Source organism: Candoia aspera, chromosome 3 (genome assembly GCF_035149785.1).
Source record: "Candoia aspera isolate rCanAsp1 chromosome 3, rCanAsp1.hap2, whole genome shotgun sequence".
Lineage (NCBI taxonomy): Eukaryota > Metazoa > Chordata > Lepidosauria > Squamata > Boidae > Candoia > Candoia aspera.
In genome coordinates this window covers 56494824-56509675 of record NC_086155.1, presented here as the reverse complement: position 1 = coordinate 56509675, position 14852 = coordinate 56494824, and the positions used below count along the sequence as shown (strand labels likewise).

Genomic DNA, 14852 nt, shown 5'->3' with positions numbered 1-14852 from the left:
TGTTTCATTTAGAAAACAGAAAACTAAATTCCAGGTAAAGGAAGGGGAATACCTAACTTGGTAAAACTGCTTGTGAAAAAAAAACAGTGGTTGATTGCAATCTAAATGTGAGTCAGCAACATTATATGAATGCAAAAAAACAAACAAAAGGCAAATGCACTTTTAGGCTGCATCAACAGAAGCAATGTTCCAAATCAATACAATTATTTTCAATTATTTTGCACTGGTCAAACCCCCTTTGAGTATTTTGTCCAATTCTGGGCTCCACACTTTTAAAAAGATTCAAATAAACTGGAACAGGTTCATAAAAATACAATGAAGATTATTATAAGACTACCCTTGAGTAGAGAAGACTAAAGGGTTAAATGATGGTACTCTTTAAATACCTGAAAGGATGTCTCACAGATTTCTATTGTTCCATAGTGCAGGTCATAAAATAATGGACAATTACAAAAAGACAGATTCTTACTCACTGTTTCAAAAGTCAGTAAGAGCAGTTCAACATTGGAGCCAATTATTCAGAATAATCATGCCCCCATTCACTGGATGTCTACAAACATAGATTAGACATCTATTTTTCAGAAATGTTTAATTCAGATTTTTACACTGAACAAGGGATTGGATTCAGTGCCCTAAATGGCTCTTTCTAATTCTATGATCAATCACTCTTAGAAATGCAAAGAACCTCATTCATACTGAGGCAAAAATAGAGATGTCATTTTATTATAGAAATGGTTAGAATTTAGTGTTGGGGTAAAATTGCTGACAACATTTGCTTTACATTCTAATTTGTTCCTAGCATACTAAATCAAAAGTTAGTGTGCATCTCTGCTGAATGTTCAACTCTTCTACTGCAGTTCCTTCCACTCTCTTCAAGAATGCAAGATTCCCTCCCTACCCTTGCTCATCATCAACAATCCTTTATAACCAGCCTAATGCAAACTCTTAGAACAAAGACTTGTTTTTTCAAAGAGAAATCACAACTCATAGTAGTGTAATAACAATTTGAACAGAAAGTAGGAATGAACTAGTGCTAAAAACATACATCCCATTCAACAAGCATTCCATGTGAAGATATCTTTTTTTAGGGCTGACCTGTAATTCTATTAGCCAACAATGAGATCTACTTAAACTTTTTTGTGCCCAAGAATCCCAGGATGAAACCATTCCCATATACTCAAATACAGGTAGTCCTCGTTTAATGACAACTTGTTCAGCAACCGTTCAAATTTACGATGGCGCTGAATGAGTGATAGTTAAGACTGGTCCTTGTACTTACAGCTGTCACAATGCCCCTGCAGTAATGTGATCATAATCCAGGTGCTCACAATTACAATGTTGCAGCATTCTGCGATCATGAGATCGCAATTTGTGACCTTCCTTGCCAGCTTCCAACAAGCAAAGTCAATGGGGAAGGTGTCAGGAAGTTGTAAGTCATGGTCACGAGGTCCTCACTTAACAACCCATGTGGTTTTTTTATTTACAACTGTGGTGCTTAATGATGAAGTTTCCAGTCCCAATTAGCGTTGTTAAGCAAGGACTACCTGTATATTTATTGTTCTTATCTCCTTAAGTAAATAACTTTTGATTTCTCCTGCAGACATGTCAAACAGAAATTCTAGCCATGTGAAAATTTATTTGTTAAATTTCTAGATTATTCCTATCTTCCTTTTTAATAAGTGTGTAATCCTAAACAAGAGATAAAGCAAGAAAATGAAACAAAACAAAAACAGAAATGAGTTCAAAGGGTTTCCAGCACTCACTTGTCTCATGCTAAATAATACTAAAGGAATAGCCCTAGGCATAAGAATATAGCAGTTACAAATTTTAAATCTTTTCCTTCATAGCACATGCTACAAAAAATCCTAACTCTTCAAAGGTTGGATATACTCCTCAGTTCTCTGCATGAAATACACATAGATCAAATGTTGCATCCCCTTTCAATCGGCTACTTTTATCCACTGATTTTAAGTGAGCTGCCTAAAAAAATATTGCATCTATTTATAATGTAACAACACCTTACATAAGAGAAAGTAACAGGAATCAAGAAGAAATGAGGAGTGAGGGAGAAATTATAATGGCAGTTTTTTGAGAGAGATCACGGTGACTGCTGCTTTCCCATTAGAGAGGGGGAACCTAGGAATGGCATAGCAAGGCTCATTTAGGCTGCAGCAAACATTGCCACAGGACAGCTAGGCCTTTCAACCTTCCCGTTCCTTTCTTGTATAGATGCATGAGCACAGCTGGATATCTGTTTTCTCCCAAGCAGCCTCTCTCCTTTTTTTTTTTGACAAACATTTTGGAGATGTTTAAAGCTGTATTACCAATTAATCAGAGGAAAAATTGAATTGGACCAAATCAGCCCTTCCCAGGTTAGGGCAATTACTTGAGACTGCAAGTCCTAGAATCCCCAGCCAGCATGGACTTTTGTTTCTGATCCAGAGGACACAATGTGAGATGGACGGCTTAATTAAGTTTAATATTTAAACAATTAAAAAATGTAGGTTTAGAATAAAAGTGGCTACCATTTTTGCTAAAATCAAATCAGATTGGCATTAGATTAACACTAAATAATTTTAAAGTTTTGGCATACTTTCTTTTATAGTAAACTTGTAAAATTTCTTTAAGAGATAGCAATTAAATAGACTTCAGCTTATTATAAAGCAAGAATGCCAAGTTGTTATTCATTCAGTAAATGTTACACACACTTGCATATATACATATATAATTGCAAGATTGCAGCATGATAAAAATACAATTAATGATCCAAACAGCACTACTGCTACATAGATGATGACAGCTCAGAGGTATGGAATGAAACAGGCATACTTCTTAAGTCTTGATTGATTCAGTTCACAAGTCCCATATGTTACCTTAAAAAGGGGATATGGTGCTATAAGCATGGTAATTTCAAGCTATTTAAGAAGAAATAGAACAGATCTAATGCTAAGAAACACACAAACATAATCCAGATGAGCATATTATAGCAGTATGTCAAATACCTATCACAGATCAAAAGGTTTTAACAGCACCAGAGGATAAGCCTGGGTTTCTCCTTCTAGCAGAAAGGTAAAGCTTTTCTCAGGACAGGGTTTTTAAAAGGAATATCCTATTATTAGCACATCCCTGGAGGCCAGAAATCAGAGCAGTAAGTCCAACTGATCAGCCACCATAACTACCTGGAGAGAATGGCCTGCCTTGGATCCCTTTGTGTGATTTTTTTTTAACCTAGAAGAAACATTACCTCCACAACCTGGGCATCATTTAACCACTTGCTGAGCACTTTCTGGATGAGCTGGAAAACTTGCTGTAACACCACCACTACCTATAAATGAGAATGAGCACAGAGTATCATTCTGAAACTGCTCTGTCTCACATTATTTTGACTTTAGCAGAGCATTCATAGACATTCAGATTTTCAGGAAGAAAGAGGGTTAGAGTTTGTCCTGCAAACCTTTTGTGCACCTCCCATAACTATAATAGCAATGCATATCTAACAATATACAGTGCAAGGAAAAGTACTTCTCCTTTTCAATGGACAATGCAAAGGAACCTTATAACTTTTTTTAAAGGAATGTTCTGAATTTAGTTCTGATCACTAAAACAGTCATATAAAACTGCTCATGATCTTGGGTAGCTCAACTAAAGGGACTCACTTAGAATATAGGTATACAAGATAAAAGTCTCATTTTTATCATAATTTTTTTTAATAGAACTGAGTGCTACCTTCCACAGGAAAAGTTACAAGCTGCTCATAATAACTGCATAGTAGACAAAATAAGCATTTATTAACTAACTAAAGAATTACTTGAATTAATGCACAAAGAGAAGTTATTCAGATATGTGACAATACTCACTGGATTGGGGCCCTGAGGCACCGGCAGTTTCTTAACCTCCGTGTTCTCATGATCATCATCATGGTGACTGATGTCTAAAGTGGTGAAGAGGTTGGAGAGCAGACCCAGTATGTGGATGATAGCTAGCTTATTGGATGGATTGGGCTGCAACATAAAGTATCACTGCAGTCATTACACTTGGCCCAGGATATAGGCCACTATCATCAAGTGTTCTACACTGTCATCAATAAGTAACAGCAGAACTGTGAAACACAGCCTGGTAGCTGGTGCTTCATTCTTAGCAGACTTCTGGGCTCATCTTCACATTCTTCTAACTATGGCATGAACAAGTGGCATTAATCATTTTTAAATTAGATGATCCCATGATGTTGCCTTAGTTTCATCCCCAGCCTACCATGGAGACAATTTAAAGTCCTATTCAGCTGTTCCAGTTTTAAAGTCATGTTTTTCAACTTCTCCCACTACATATTTTGCTGTGAACATGATCCAGGACCCTTCACTGATTATGAACTTGACATTGAGGGCAAGGATTGGGATCTTCCACCTCCTATTGGCTGCTTTGGACTGCTGTAGACATGCCCCCTCCCCTCTAGTCCCTTTTCAGAGCCATTCTGCTTTTTCACATTTCACAGTTCTTTCAGTATGAAGTGGTAGAGGCTGCTGTTCAAGCAGGAGAAGCTGTCCTGCTTTACTGAGCAGCCCTCTCTTAAACCTTAAATCAGACATTAGGCCTACAGTAAGGGGCCACTGAGTAACTGCTGGACTAGATTTCGCCTGATCTAGCACAGAGCTTCTTCTATTATCTTAGAATAGATGGGCCACCAGCCTGAATCTTAAGGATATGTTAAGAGAAGACAGCTAAGGCAATAGGGATGTATGTGTTTGTGTGTAAGCATGTGCATATGCATGTACAATTTGCACACTTAACTTTTGTTTCCATCTCATAGGCTATCCCACAAATGCATTTTTCTAAGCTTAACTCACTTCCTTATTCCCCCTCCCCGACATATATACCTCCCCTCATAAGGAACTGCAAACAGTACAGAAATCAAAATAGAATGGCAGGATCTAATCACTTTGGGGTGACAATATCTTACCATCAGCATGGTTCCCAGGGGCTTTCTGTACTGGCCATGCTTGATTGCTCCTCCTCACCTTTTAAGTGGAGCTTTTAGGCCTGCAAAACTATAGCGCAGCCTCAATAATTCTGGCAGCAAACAAACTAAGCAGCTTCTTCTATTCTGAAAAATGCATCCCATAACGGAAAAAGACAATGGAAGAGGAAGCCTGAAAAGGCAGGAGAGGTTCCCATGCTTCACTGGCCATTCCTCCCCCCTCCTGTGATCTGCTGAGAGATGAAGCAGAGGCTTGATCTGCTAGCACCTGTCAGCCAGCCCCCACCCCCAAAAGCTGACAGGCACTGGGGGTAGGATAGTGAAGCCATACAGCCTCCTCAGCAGCCTTCACAGCTGTTTTATGAAACAGCCCTAAACCTGTGTCCAAAAGCAGCCCAGCTGACAGGTTGCAGGAGCAGAAGCAGGGTGAAGCAGGAAAGAGCTTTCTTGGATGAGCACCCTGGATTAACAAATGTGCAAAGAGGGTAGGGGGAAAGATGAATGAGACCCTTCTTCTTTGCCTGTCATCTGTCACAGAGGAACAGTGCAGTGTGAAGCAGGAGAGATTGCACTTCAATGCTCTTTACAACTCTTCCTGTGAACTTGTAACCTGACAGTAAGACTGTTTTTGGACATGAGTATAGCACTCTTAATCCCAAAGATAGTCCAACTGATAGGTTTCAGGCAAGAAACAACAGTTGCAAGGAGCATCAGGGAGCTCTCTCATGAATCACTGTGCATTTCTCTCCACTTGGATAATATGAAAAGTGGATAAACCATCCATCCTGGGCACCTATCTATACCCAGCCAACTCCACCTCACCCCATATTAAAGAGCAATCTGTGGTCACTTTTCTTATTGGCAGATGATTTTGGTGGAAGGGGAATTGAAGCCAGGGAAATCTACCAATTGTTTCCCTTAACATGTACATTATCAAAAATATAAGGACAGCAACACTCGCCAGCCAAACTCCTGAGGTAGAATATGGCTTGACAATTGGAGCAGCACAGCTTATACTAGCATACCTTCTGGTGGAGGATAGGACATTAACATGGCCATGAAAAAGAGTCCCATGTCTCTATTCCCAAGTGCAGAATGGGGTCGTAATGAAGAAGAGTATAACAATGGCAGATATCACTAATGAAGGGAAGCAAAAGAGGACCTACAAACTAAATGTAACCCGTAACAAAAAAGAGGAACCTCTTATACACAGCAGGCCTAGTCTTCCTTAAGAAATGGCAGAAACCATTACCAGGCATCTGATGTAGCTCACCGTTTCATCAGCCAACTTCTCTAACTGCTGGATGTAAGGAGTTATAAGTGAATGCAGATTCTTCAAGATCTCCTCCACTTGGAGGGCAGACAATAAGAAACCCAGAGCCTGCATCAGCCACATACACTGACTTGTCTAAAAGGAAAAAAAGGACAGCATTTTCAACTTTATTTACTGAATTCAGAAAGTTTCACTTCATCCTCCCACTCCATCCTTAGTCAATTCCAAGCTTAAAAATGCCTTGTGAGAACTCATCCCAGAAACTTGTTTATAAATGCCATGCCTTGGTACAGGCATGGCCATTGCTGCTATTAGGAGACATAGCTAAATCTCTATTTAGGAACTGAAAACCTCATTTGTCTCACTAATAAAGCCTCTCATTGGCTGTAATGCTCAATTCTACCAAAATAGCTTGATAGGGAATCATATCTTATGCACACTTTGTGATCTCCTGTCAAATGGGGAAAAGAATCTTACCTTGTGAATCTGCTTCATTAGCACCTCCTACAGAGGGAAAGATTCAAGAAAGTGAATGCTGCCTCTAAAGCAGAGATTACTTACATCAACAATGCCCTAACCATAGCATGACTTGAAAACTCTGTGAGGCAAATACAGGTTCTAGGGGAACAGAGCCTTCAGGGAAAAATGGACAAGTAAAAGAAAAATAGCAATCAGGATTTCATTTTAGGCAACTGATTGTAAATAGTTTTCCTCTGAGGTTCTACTGTGCCACTGAGCCAACAGAGCTGATTGATTATATACAACATAGATAACATTTAAGCCAGTGGAAGCCTGAGAGACATCCTGACTAAATTTCGATTTCTGGATAGATGAAGATCTCTACTTTTCATGCAATCATATCACCAGAAATCTGCAGGTTGAATAAGGTACAAAGATTATCAACCCAAATGAATTCATCCATTAACACACATCTAATACAGGTCAGATACAGGTAGTCCTCACTTAATGACCACAAAAGGGACTGGAAAACTGGTTGTTAAGCAGTGTGATTGTTCAGCGAGTCACCACATGACTGGACCTGATTTTACAACCATTTTTTGATGGTCATTAAGCAAATCCCCACATTCACTAAATGAATCACAGGTCGTTAAGCGAATCTAACTTTCCCAATGGACGTATTTTGCCAGAGACTGGCCAAAAAGGTTGCAAATTGAAATCACATGACTGCAGGATGCTGCAACTGGTCATAAATGTGAGCCAGCTGCCAAGTACCTGAATTGTGATCAGATGACTGCAGGGGTGGTGGGACATTTTATGACAGTCATAAGTGTGAGTACAAGTTGTAAAGCACTTTTTCTGAGGCTGTTGTAACTTTGAACCATTGTTAAATGAATGGTCATTAAGTCAGGACTAGTAAAGGTAAAGGTTTCCCTTGACATTAAGTCCAGTCGTGTCCAACTCTAGGGGGCGGTGCTCATCTCCGTTTCAAAGCTGAAGAGCCAGCGTTTGTCCGTAGACACTTCCGTGGTCATGTGGCTGGCATGACTAAATGGAACGCCGTTACCTGCCTGCTGAAGCCGTACCTATTAATCTACTCACATTTGCATGTTTTCGAACTGCTAGGTTGGCAGGAGTTGGGACTAGCAACGGGAGCTCACCCCGTCATGCGGATTCGAACCGCCGACCTTCAGCAAGCTCAGCAGCTCAGCGGTTTAACCCACAGCGCCACCGCGTCCCTTAAGTCAGGACTACCAGTATGCTATTTAGAATGTTATTATTCTTATTGCTCTAAAAAGATTACTCCTGTATATCTAGCTCAATGCTAAATGTTGCTTAAAAACCTTAGATTTTCACACAACCATCTCTTTGAATACCAGGAGTAGGGAATCCTTCCTACCCACCCTCAAGGACCATGTACCCTCAGGAAGGAAATTCTAGTTAGAGGCTGCATACTGGCAATGAAAAGGACTGTCCTACATTTTATTTCCCTATTATTCTATACACATCCATGTCCTCCACATAGCTCTATAAATGCATATCATATCTGTACATACTTGCATGACCCATCCTTTTTTTGTTTGTTTGTTTTAATGTGGCATTGCCTCCATCAACATATTGGGGAAAGAAGCTGGGAGGCTCACTGTGAGCAATTTTCATCATTCTTTGCAAAATGGTTTGCTTTGATTTGGATTCCAGTGTTGGGGTAGGTCACAAGGAAATAACGATTGCAACCAATTTTCAACTTCATATGGTTTCTTTTCCACTTGTCAATCTCAAGGATGTGGACAGGGAGTGTGGAGAGATGAGGGCCAGCATTTGTTTGCTCAACCACTGACTTTCCTGGCTGCTTAGACTGACAGCTACTGTTGCCATGATTAAGGATGATGATCATCAACTATTGAGACAACATGTTCCTACCTGTTTAAAGGAGGCAGTTTTATGACCTCTATTGTAAGCTAGTTCCAAATATTCCATTCTTGGCTATGGTGACAGAGAAAGTGATAGATGAAACTTCTGGACCTATTTCAATAGGGGTTTTGTTCCGTATATGGTACTGAAACTGCTTGGTTGCCTTAGTGGCTAACCTCTGCTGGAAGCTAGACAGAAAGAATTCAACCTTGCTACTTCTTCTGGACCTATTGGTGGCTTTTGATATCTTCTCAGCTACTTGGCAGGGTTGTGCCTTAGGACACTGTTTTGCATTGGTTCCAGTTCTTCCTATTGGGACATGCCCAAGGAGGTGGTGGTGGTGCTAGGGGACTAGTATTTGACATCTAGATTATTATTCACCTTGTTTCCTAGCTGTTCAACATCTGCATGAAATCACTTAGAGAGGTTATTCAGAGCTTTAGAGTGGCATCAGTATGTTAATGATACCAAGCTCTATTGTTCCGGGTCTTTTAATTTCAAGAAAGCAATCAGTATCTTTTAACATCTTGAGTCTCAATCATGGGCTGGATGAGGAGAAATAAGCTGAAATTAGGCAAGAACAGAGGTACTGTGGATAAAAAAGCTGCACTTAGGGAATGAGGTGAAGCCTGTTCTGGATGGGGTTGCACTCTCTCAGAAAGAACAGGCTCACAGTTTGGATGTGTTCTTTTACCTTCAGAGGCCACTTGAATTCAAGATGAAGCATGCAGTTAGAACTAGGGAAATCCAGATTCAACCCATAGTCATGGAAGCTCTGTGGGTGATTTAAAACCAGTCACTCTCTTTCAGAACAAACTACCCCATAAGGTTCTAACTATGTCACCTTCAGTTCCTGGGACAGTACTCTAACAAATAATAACACTATGCCAACTGCAACACTTCCTGGGCTGGTTAGATCTCGAGACTGTTATTCACATCTTAGCTACAATGTTACTGCAATGTGCTTTATGTGGGAATGCCCCTGAAAATGTCCAGAAATGCAATCCATCTAAAATGCAGTGGTCAGACTGCTGACCAGGGATCATCTGATACCTGTACTGAAAGAACTGCACCAATGACCAATTGCATACTAGATACAATTTACTGGGCTGGTTATCAGAAACAACTTAGAGATTGATTATTTGAGGCAACACCTCTCCAGTATGAACCATGGATCAGCAGGAGGTGCCCCCCACCAGAAGTTCAGGTATCAGGTACACAGGAAACAGCCATTTCCTATATGACTCCCAAGCTATGGAATATGCTCCCTGATGAAGTAAGTTAGGCTTCTAGTATTTAAGAAGATGGCAAAACACGTACCATTGCAAAGCTTGTTATTTTAATTATCCATATATGATTTTAATTGCATTAAACCATGTTTTCTGTTACCTGAGAGACAGCAACAATGTTGGCAGCGTATGGAGGCAAGTCATATTTACACTCACGGCATATCTTCTTAAGGGTAGAGACACTAGAAATAGATAGTTCAGGATTGCCCAGAGCCTGCAATACCAGGGGCAGGACATTGCTGATCATTACAGGGTGGTCAGCCAGCCACTCTGAGAGAGCCCCTAGTAGCAAAAGAAAACAAGTCAAGACTACTCTGCTGATCTGACAAGCACATCCAGTAAATAGCACAGCAACTTCTCCTTACTAAACAACATTGCTTGGCTAAAAACCTCCTCCCCACACATATTTTCACTCAAATTCTCAGGGCAGTAGCACCCAGCAACCCTTCACATAGATAAGCTATCCTTTGCAACAGCTCCTTAGACTCAGAACTGCGATCTTCCCCATTCAACAGCATCTCCCCTCCACTTGCCCAATTTCCTCACCGATAGTGAACATAACTGTGTCTGCAAGTTGTACATTGCTGATGCTGATGTGGGGGATGAGGCCGATAAGGCCAGGCACCACGTCTGAATAGTTTACATCTATGGTCTCTGCAATGGACTGGAACCCATAAAGTAAAGCTTCTGTGTGCTGCCAGAGACAAAAAGAGATGTGTTGAATCCATGGTCCACCTCAAATGCCCTACACTGTTGTGGGTACTGCAGAGCCAACACTTGTGCTGAGATTTTGACAGAGTAATGATAAAAAGTGATATAGCACAGAACACCTCCCTCTCAAATTTCCATTCTGACAAAAGAGGTATAGACTAGCTCTCACAGAAAAATACGACTCACTCACATTTCCTTACAGTTAATTCTATGATACAATTTTTCCCCCCAGAGCAAGTATTATTTTTCAGGATTATTACATCTGAATCTCGGATGGACATTCCCAATTACATTCATTATTCTTATCCTGTGCATCCACAGCATAGCCTGAGCAGCAGTTGACTGAAAGATACTGTAAGTAGTTTGGCCTCTCATAGTTCCACTACTTACAAGGTGGGAAAGAAGAATATCCTTGTACTCATGTTCCCTTTCTCAATGGACCATTTTATACATACAGACCACTGAGTTTACAACATCTTCAGTATGCCTGGAGCACTGCCTTGATTGCTACTTCCAAATGCTTGGCTTGTAAATCATGGTCAGGGCTCAGTTCTTGTTTGCTGTCATAGTGATGAATAAGGAACCCCTGCAGTCACTGGTAGTTGACACCCATCACTGTTTGCCACACCAGTAGCATCCTAACAACACAGGTCAATGGTGCATTCTGATCAGCTGCCATATACAGACACATGACCCAATATTACAACTGTCTCTGTGTAGCAGACATATCTAAACATTCTTTCACAAAATTGAAAGGACAGGTATTTCTAACACCAGAGGGAATGGGACTGCACCTTTAATATATGAATGCCTATATTAGTCTAGAACTCACAACTGCATGAAGCTCCAGCTTCAATTTGTGGTCCCAAAGTACCCAGATCATGTCATTAAAATTCGGCTGGAAGCACCTGACAATTAGTTGTTTAATTTTCCATATTACACCCTCTCCTCATTTAGCAATGGCATTCTGTTCCAACAACCTGGTTGTTAAGCAGAATGGTAGCTGAACACATGAGACTGCAAAGATCACTGGTTGCTGCCCTTTCATTCAGATAAAGTTCTCTTGTACTGTGTCTTGTGCCTCACCTGTTTTTTTCCCCCCTCGCAGGGTGGAGAGATTGCTTAAACAAGCCATCTTTTCTTGAGCTGCTTTTCTCTGCAGTACAGCACTTCCCTAAAAGGTGCTAACCACAAGTTAACAAGCTCAGCTGTGACCTTAATTAGTTGATTAGAAGCCTTAAGCCAGATCTTAATCAGTTTCACACTGATGGCTTTTGTTGTCAGGCACACAAAATTTGGTCGTAAATGTGTCCATTGGTCAGAAAATGAATTTTTTATCACTGTTGTATTTGTGAATGGTCACTAACCAAGGTAGTTGCTAAACAAAGAGTGGCTGTATACATCTCAAAGCTGGAAAAATGGCAAAAACTTTCATGTTAACCATTTACTCCATTATTTCTTCTTCACTGTTTCCTCCCCAATCCTGGCCAATGGTTCACCTGTTACTGTTTTCACCTGGCAGCAGAACTCTACCCTCACCTGCCATGAGGATGGCTGATCTGAATTCGTCAGAAGGCGACCCAGTTTGTCATATAAGCTACTCAGCAGTTCCGCTCCCAACATCTCATATACATACATCAAAGTATCTGAAATGTCCACTCTGAAAGACAAAAGAATCACAGAAAATGTCTGCTTACAGGACAAAGACTAGATAGAAATGGCTGAAATAGACCGTAACAATCCAGCATTCAGCCTTTATTACAACCAATACTGTAAGATGTTAAGCAAAAGGCCATACCGGTATATACGAAATTGCTCCTTTTCATCAGAGGACCAGCAACTGTATTCTTCATCAGAGGGAAACTGAGCTTTATGTAGGAGTACATCCACTAACTGAAAATAGACAGGTCGATACACTTGCTGATACATGGCCTGTTTTTCTGGATCAAAAGAGAGAATGTCATCCTGCAAACAAAAAGATAATTGCTCAATTACTGGGAAAAGCCACGTGATACAAACTGCCCCAACACTTGAGTATTGAGGTCAAAAGAAATTACTGCTGCTATTATTTTCTGATGGGATAGCCAGAAACCACATTTCAGTATAATACCACTTTCCTCAAATCTTTCAGCTGCTCTGCCCAACACCATCTTAACTTGTTCATAGCACTGGGACACCGCAGATTCCTTTCCTAGTATTTAACACTTTTTCTAGGTTCTAGTTGCAAGGCAATGACAAGAGGCTGTAGTTGTTTTAATGGGGAAAAAAAACAGTTTTAGGGCTACAGATGTCTTTTAGATGTATGCTTGCAACTGAATTTATCTGGGTTCTTCAGAATGGACTGAGAGTTCTCTTTGCTTTTAAATCAGAACATAAAGCAGAGGAGTAGCTTTAAATTGTACTTTGTCAATCCACCAAGTAAGCAGTACTCCTCCTAATCTTCCATCAGCCTTTAGGCAAGAATAGAAGCTATCACAGACCAGCAGATTAACTGAACAGGTATGCCAGCTTACATTTTCAATTACCATCACCTTGTTCTTACCTGTTGTTCGCATTTTTGTCTAAGTAAGGAATAAAGTTCTCACAATAAAGTAATGTTGCCTAGCACAAAGTAGCCAATGGAAAATCAAAGTTACAGTGAGAACTAAGAGTGAGTGTATTGCTATGAAGTTGACATAGCAGAAAAAAATTCTCTCTTCTCCAGTAGCCTATAAAAGATGCTGCTCCAGTTCAGCTCCCTTCATTAATAATTATGCATCTGTGGACTGAAGTACTGCACCAGTCACATACTGAAGCAACGTATGACCTCATCCTATTTCAAGCTAGCACTCAGAGACACAGCAGTTCAACAACTAGCCTTGTTCTTGGGTAGTGCAGGAGTGTCAGGCTAATCTGCCATGCTAATGAGGCTTCTGGGCTCAATGAAGAGTGCTGGGGAGGAGGTGGGTGGCAGGTCAGATCATGCTGTGTTGTTTCTCTGACTCAGTGTCAAATAGCAGTAAATATACCCACCACAGATACATCCAAATAATCTCTGAACTAATTGTACTTGGAACAGAAAGGAACAATAGTTCTGCTTGTCAGGCAGAGAAAACTTTGCTCTTCTTACCAAGCTGACCTGTTATCTTTAAGACTATTTTGGATAGAAAAATGGGTACTCTATTAACTTTCATAGCCACTGTGAAGGAAAAGAATGCCCTACCATCTGCTCAGGAAATTGGAAGGAGCTTTGTTTCCATCCAAACAGATGCTAGATGTTTTCTAGCAAGAAGAAAAAGGCTATTCTCTGTGGGAAGAAGGCAATTCTCTTTCAGAGTATGCAAGGTGATCTTTTTCATTATGTGATGAAATATATTTCACTCTTCTCTGAGAAGCTACCATTTCAGTTGCAAATACGCACTGTACATTTAAGGACAGACAGTATACCTGCCCACTTCTGCACTGCCAGAAGGCATCCTACTCAAACAGATCCAATACCATGACATGCAATGAAACATGGACAGAGATCCCAAGATACAGCAAGATAATGATACTGCTACCCTGTAAAACCTTCATTGCATGGAGGAAAACAAGAATCTCCACTTTAATAAGCAAAGCGTTAACCACAAAGAATGACTTTTGGCTAACCAAAGTCTGACCTTCTGTTGATTTATATGCTACATTATACTCAGTCCAGAGTTGATATCAATATCAACTATATAATGTGTGCTTCTAAGTACAAAACAACTGGAAAAAGCATACATAAACCACTAGGCCAGTGGATAAACCATATCAAGCTAGGAAAATAACACTGAAGGAATCTGCTTCAGGAAGTGAGCTCTTACCTGCAGTGTATACCAGAAAGTGAGTGTAAGTGAGCTTGTGGTCTCATTGACAGGATAGTGTCCTGGGATCCCGGTGCAGAACATTATCATGTTGACCAGTGCCAGAAAACTCTGCCAATGATCTACCTGGTCCAGAAGTGCTCTGTGGGAGGTAGTAAGAATGCAGAATCAGGAATCTGCTGTGCCATGGCAGACCCATAAGAATAACATATACAACTTGAGGTAATACATATGGAAAAGGATTCAGCAATTCATGAAGCAAATGCCCACAGAAGCTCATCAGCCAGAACTGTTTTAAAACTTGAATAGCTTCCACCCAAATAACAGATGTAAGATCCTGAAGAGTTCTCCATGAACACAAGATTGTAAATTAGCACCTAAATCATCTTCTGGATCTCTAAATGGTATTTGGG

The 14852-nt window shown here is 40.4% G+C and overlaps 1 protein-coding gene across 3 annotated transcripts in view; it reads right to left on the bottom strand.

Moving 5' to 3' along the window:
• The window catches only part of IPO13 (importin 13), a 49740-nt gene that overhangs the window by 12628 nt on the left and 22260 nt on the right, over positions 1–14852 (bottom strand). For all 3 annotated transcript variants that reach the window (XM_063297792.1, XM_063297790.1, XM_063297791.1), the window contains exons 4-12: positions 14440–14581; positions 12414–12580; positions 12155–12275; positions 10451–10598; positions 10005–10186; positions 6723–6749; positions 6246–6380; positions 3858–4001; positions 3245–3325 (exon numbers count right to left, since the gene is read on the bottom strand). In XM_063297792.1, the coding sequence (XP_063153862.1) occupies positions 3245–3325; positions 3858–4001; positions 6246–6380; positions 6723–6749; positions 10005–10186; positions 10451–10598; positions 12155–12275; positions 12414–12580; positions 14440–14581 (1147 nt within the window). The remainder of the gene's footprint in view (positions 1–3244; positions 3326–3857; positions 4002–6245; positions 6381–6722; positions 6750–10004; positions 10187–10450; positions 10599–12154; positions 12276–12413; positions 12581–14439; positions 14582–14852) is intronic.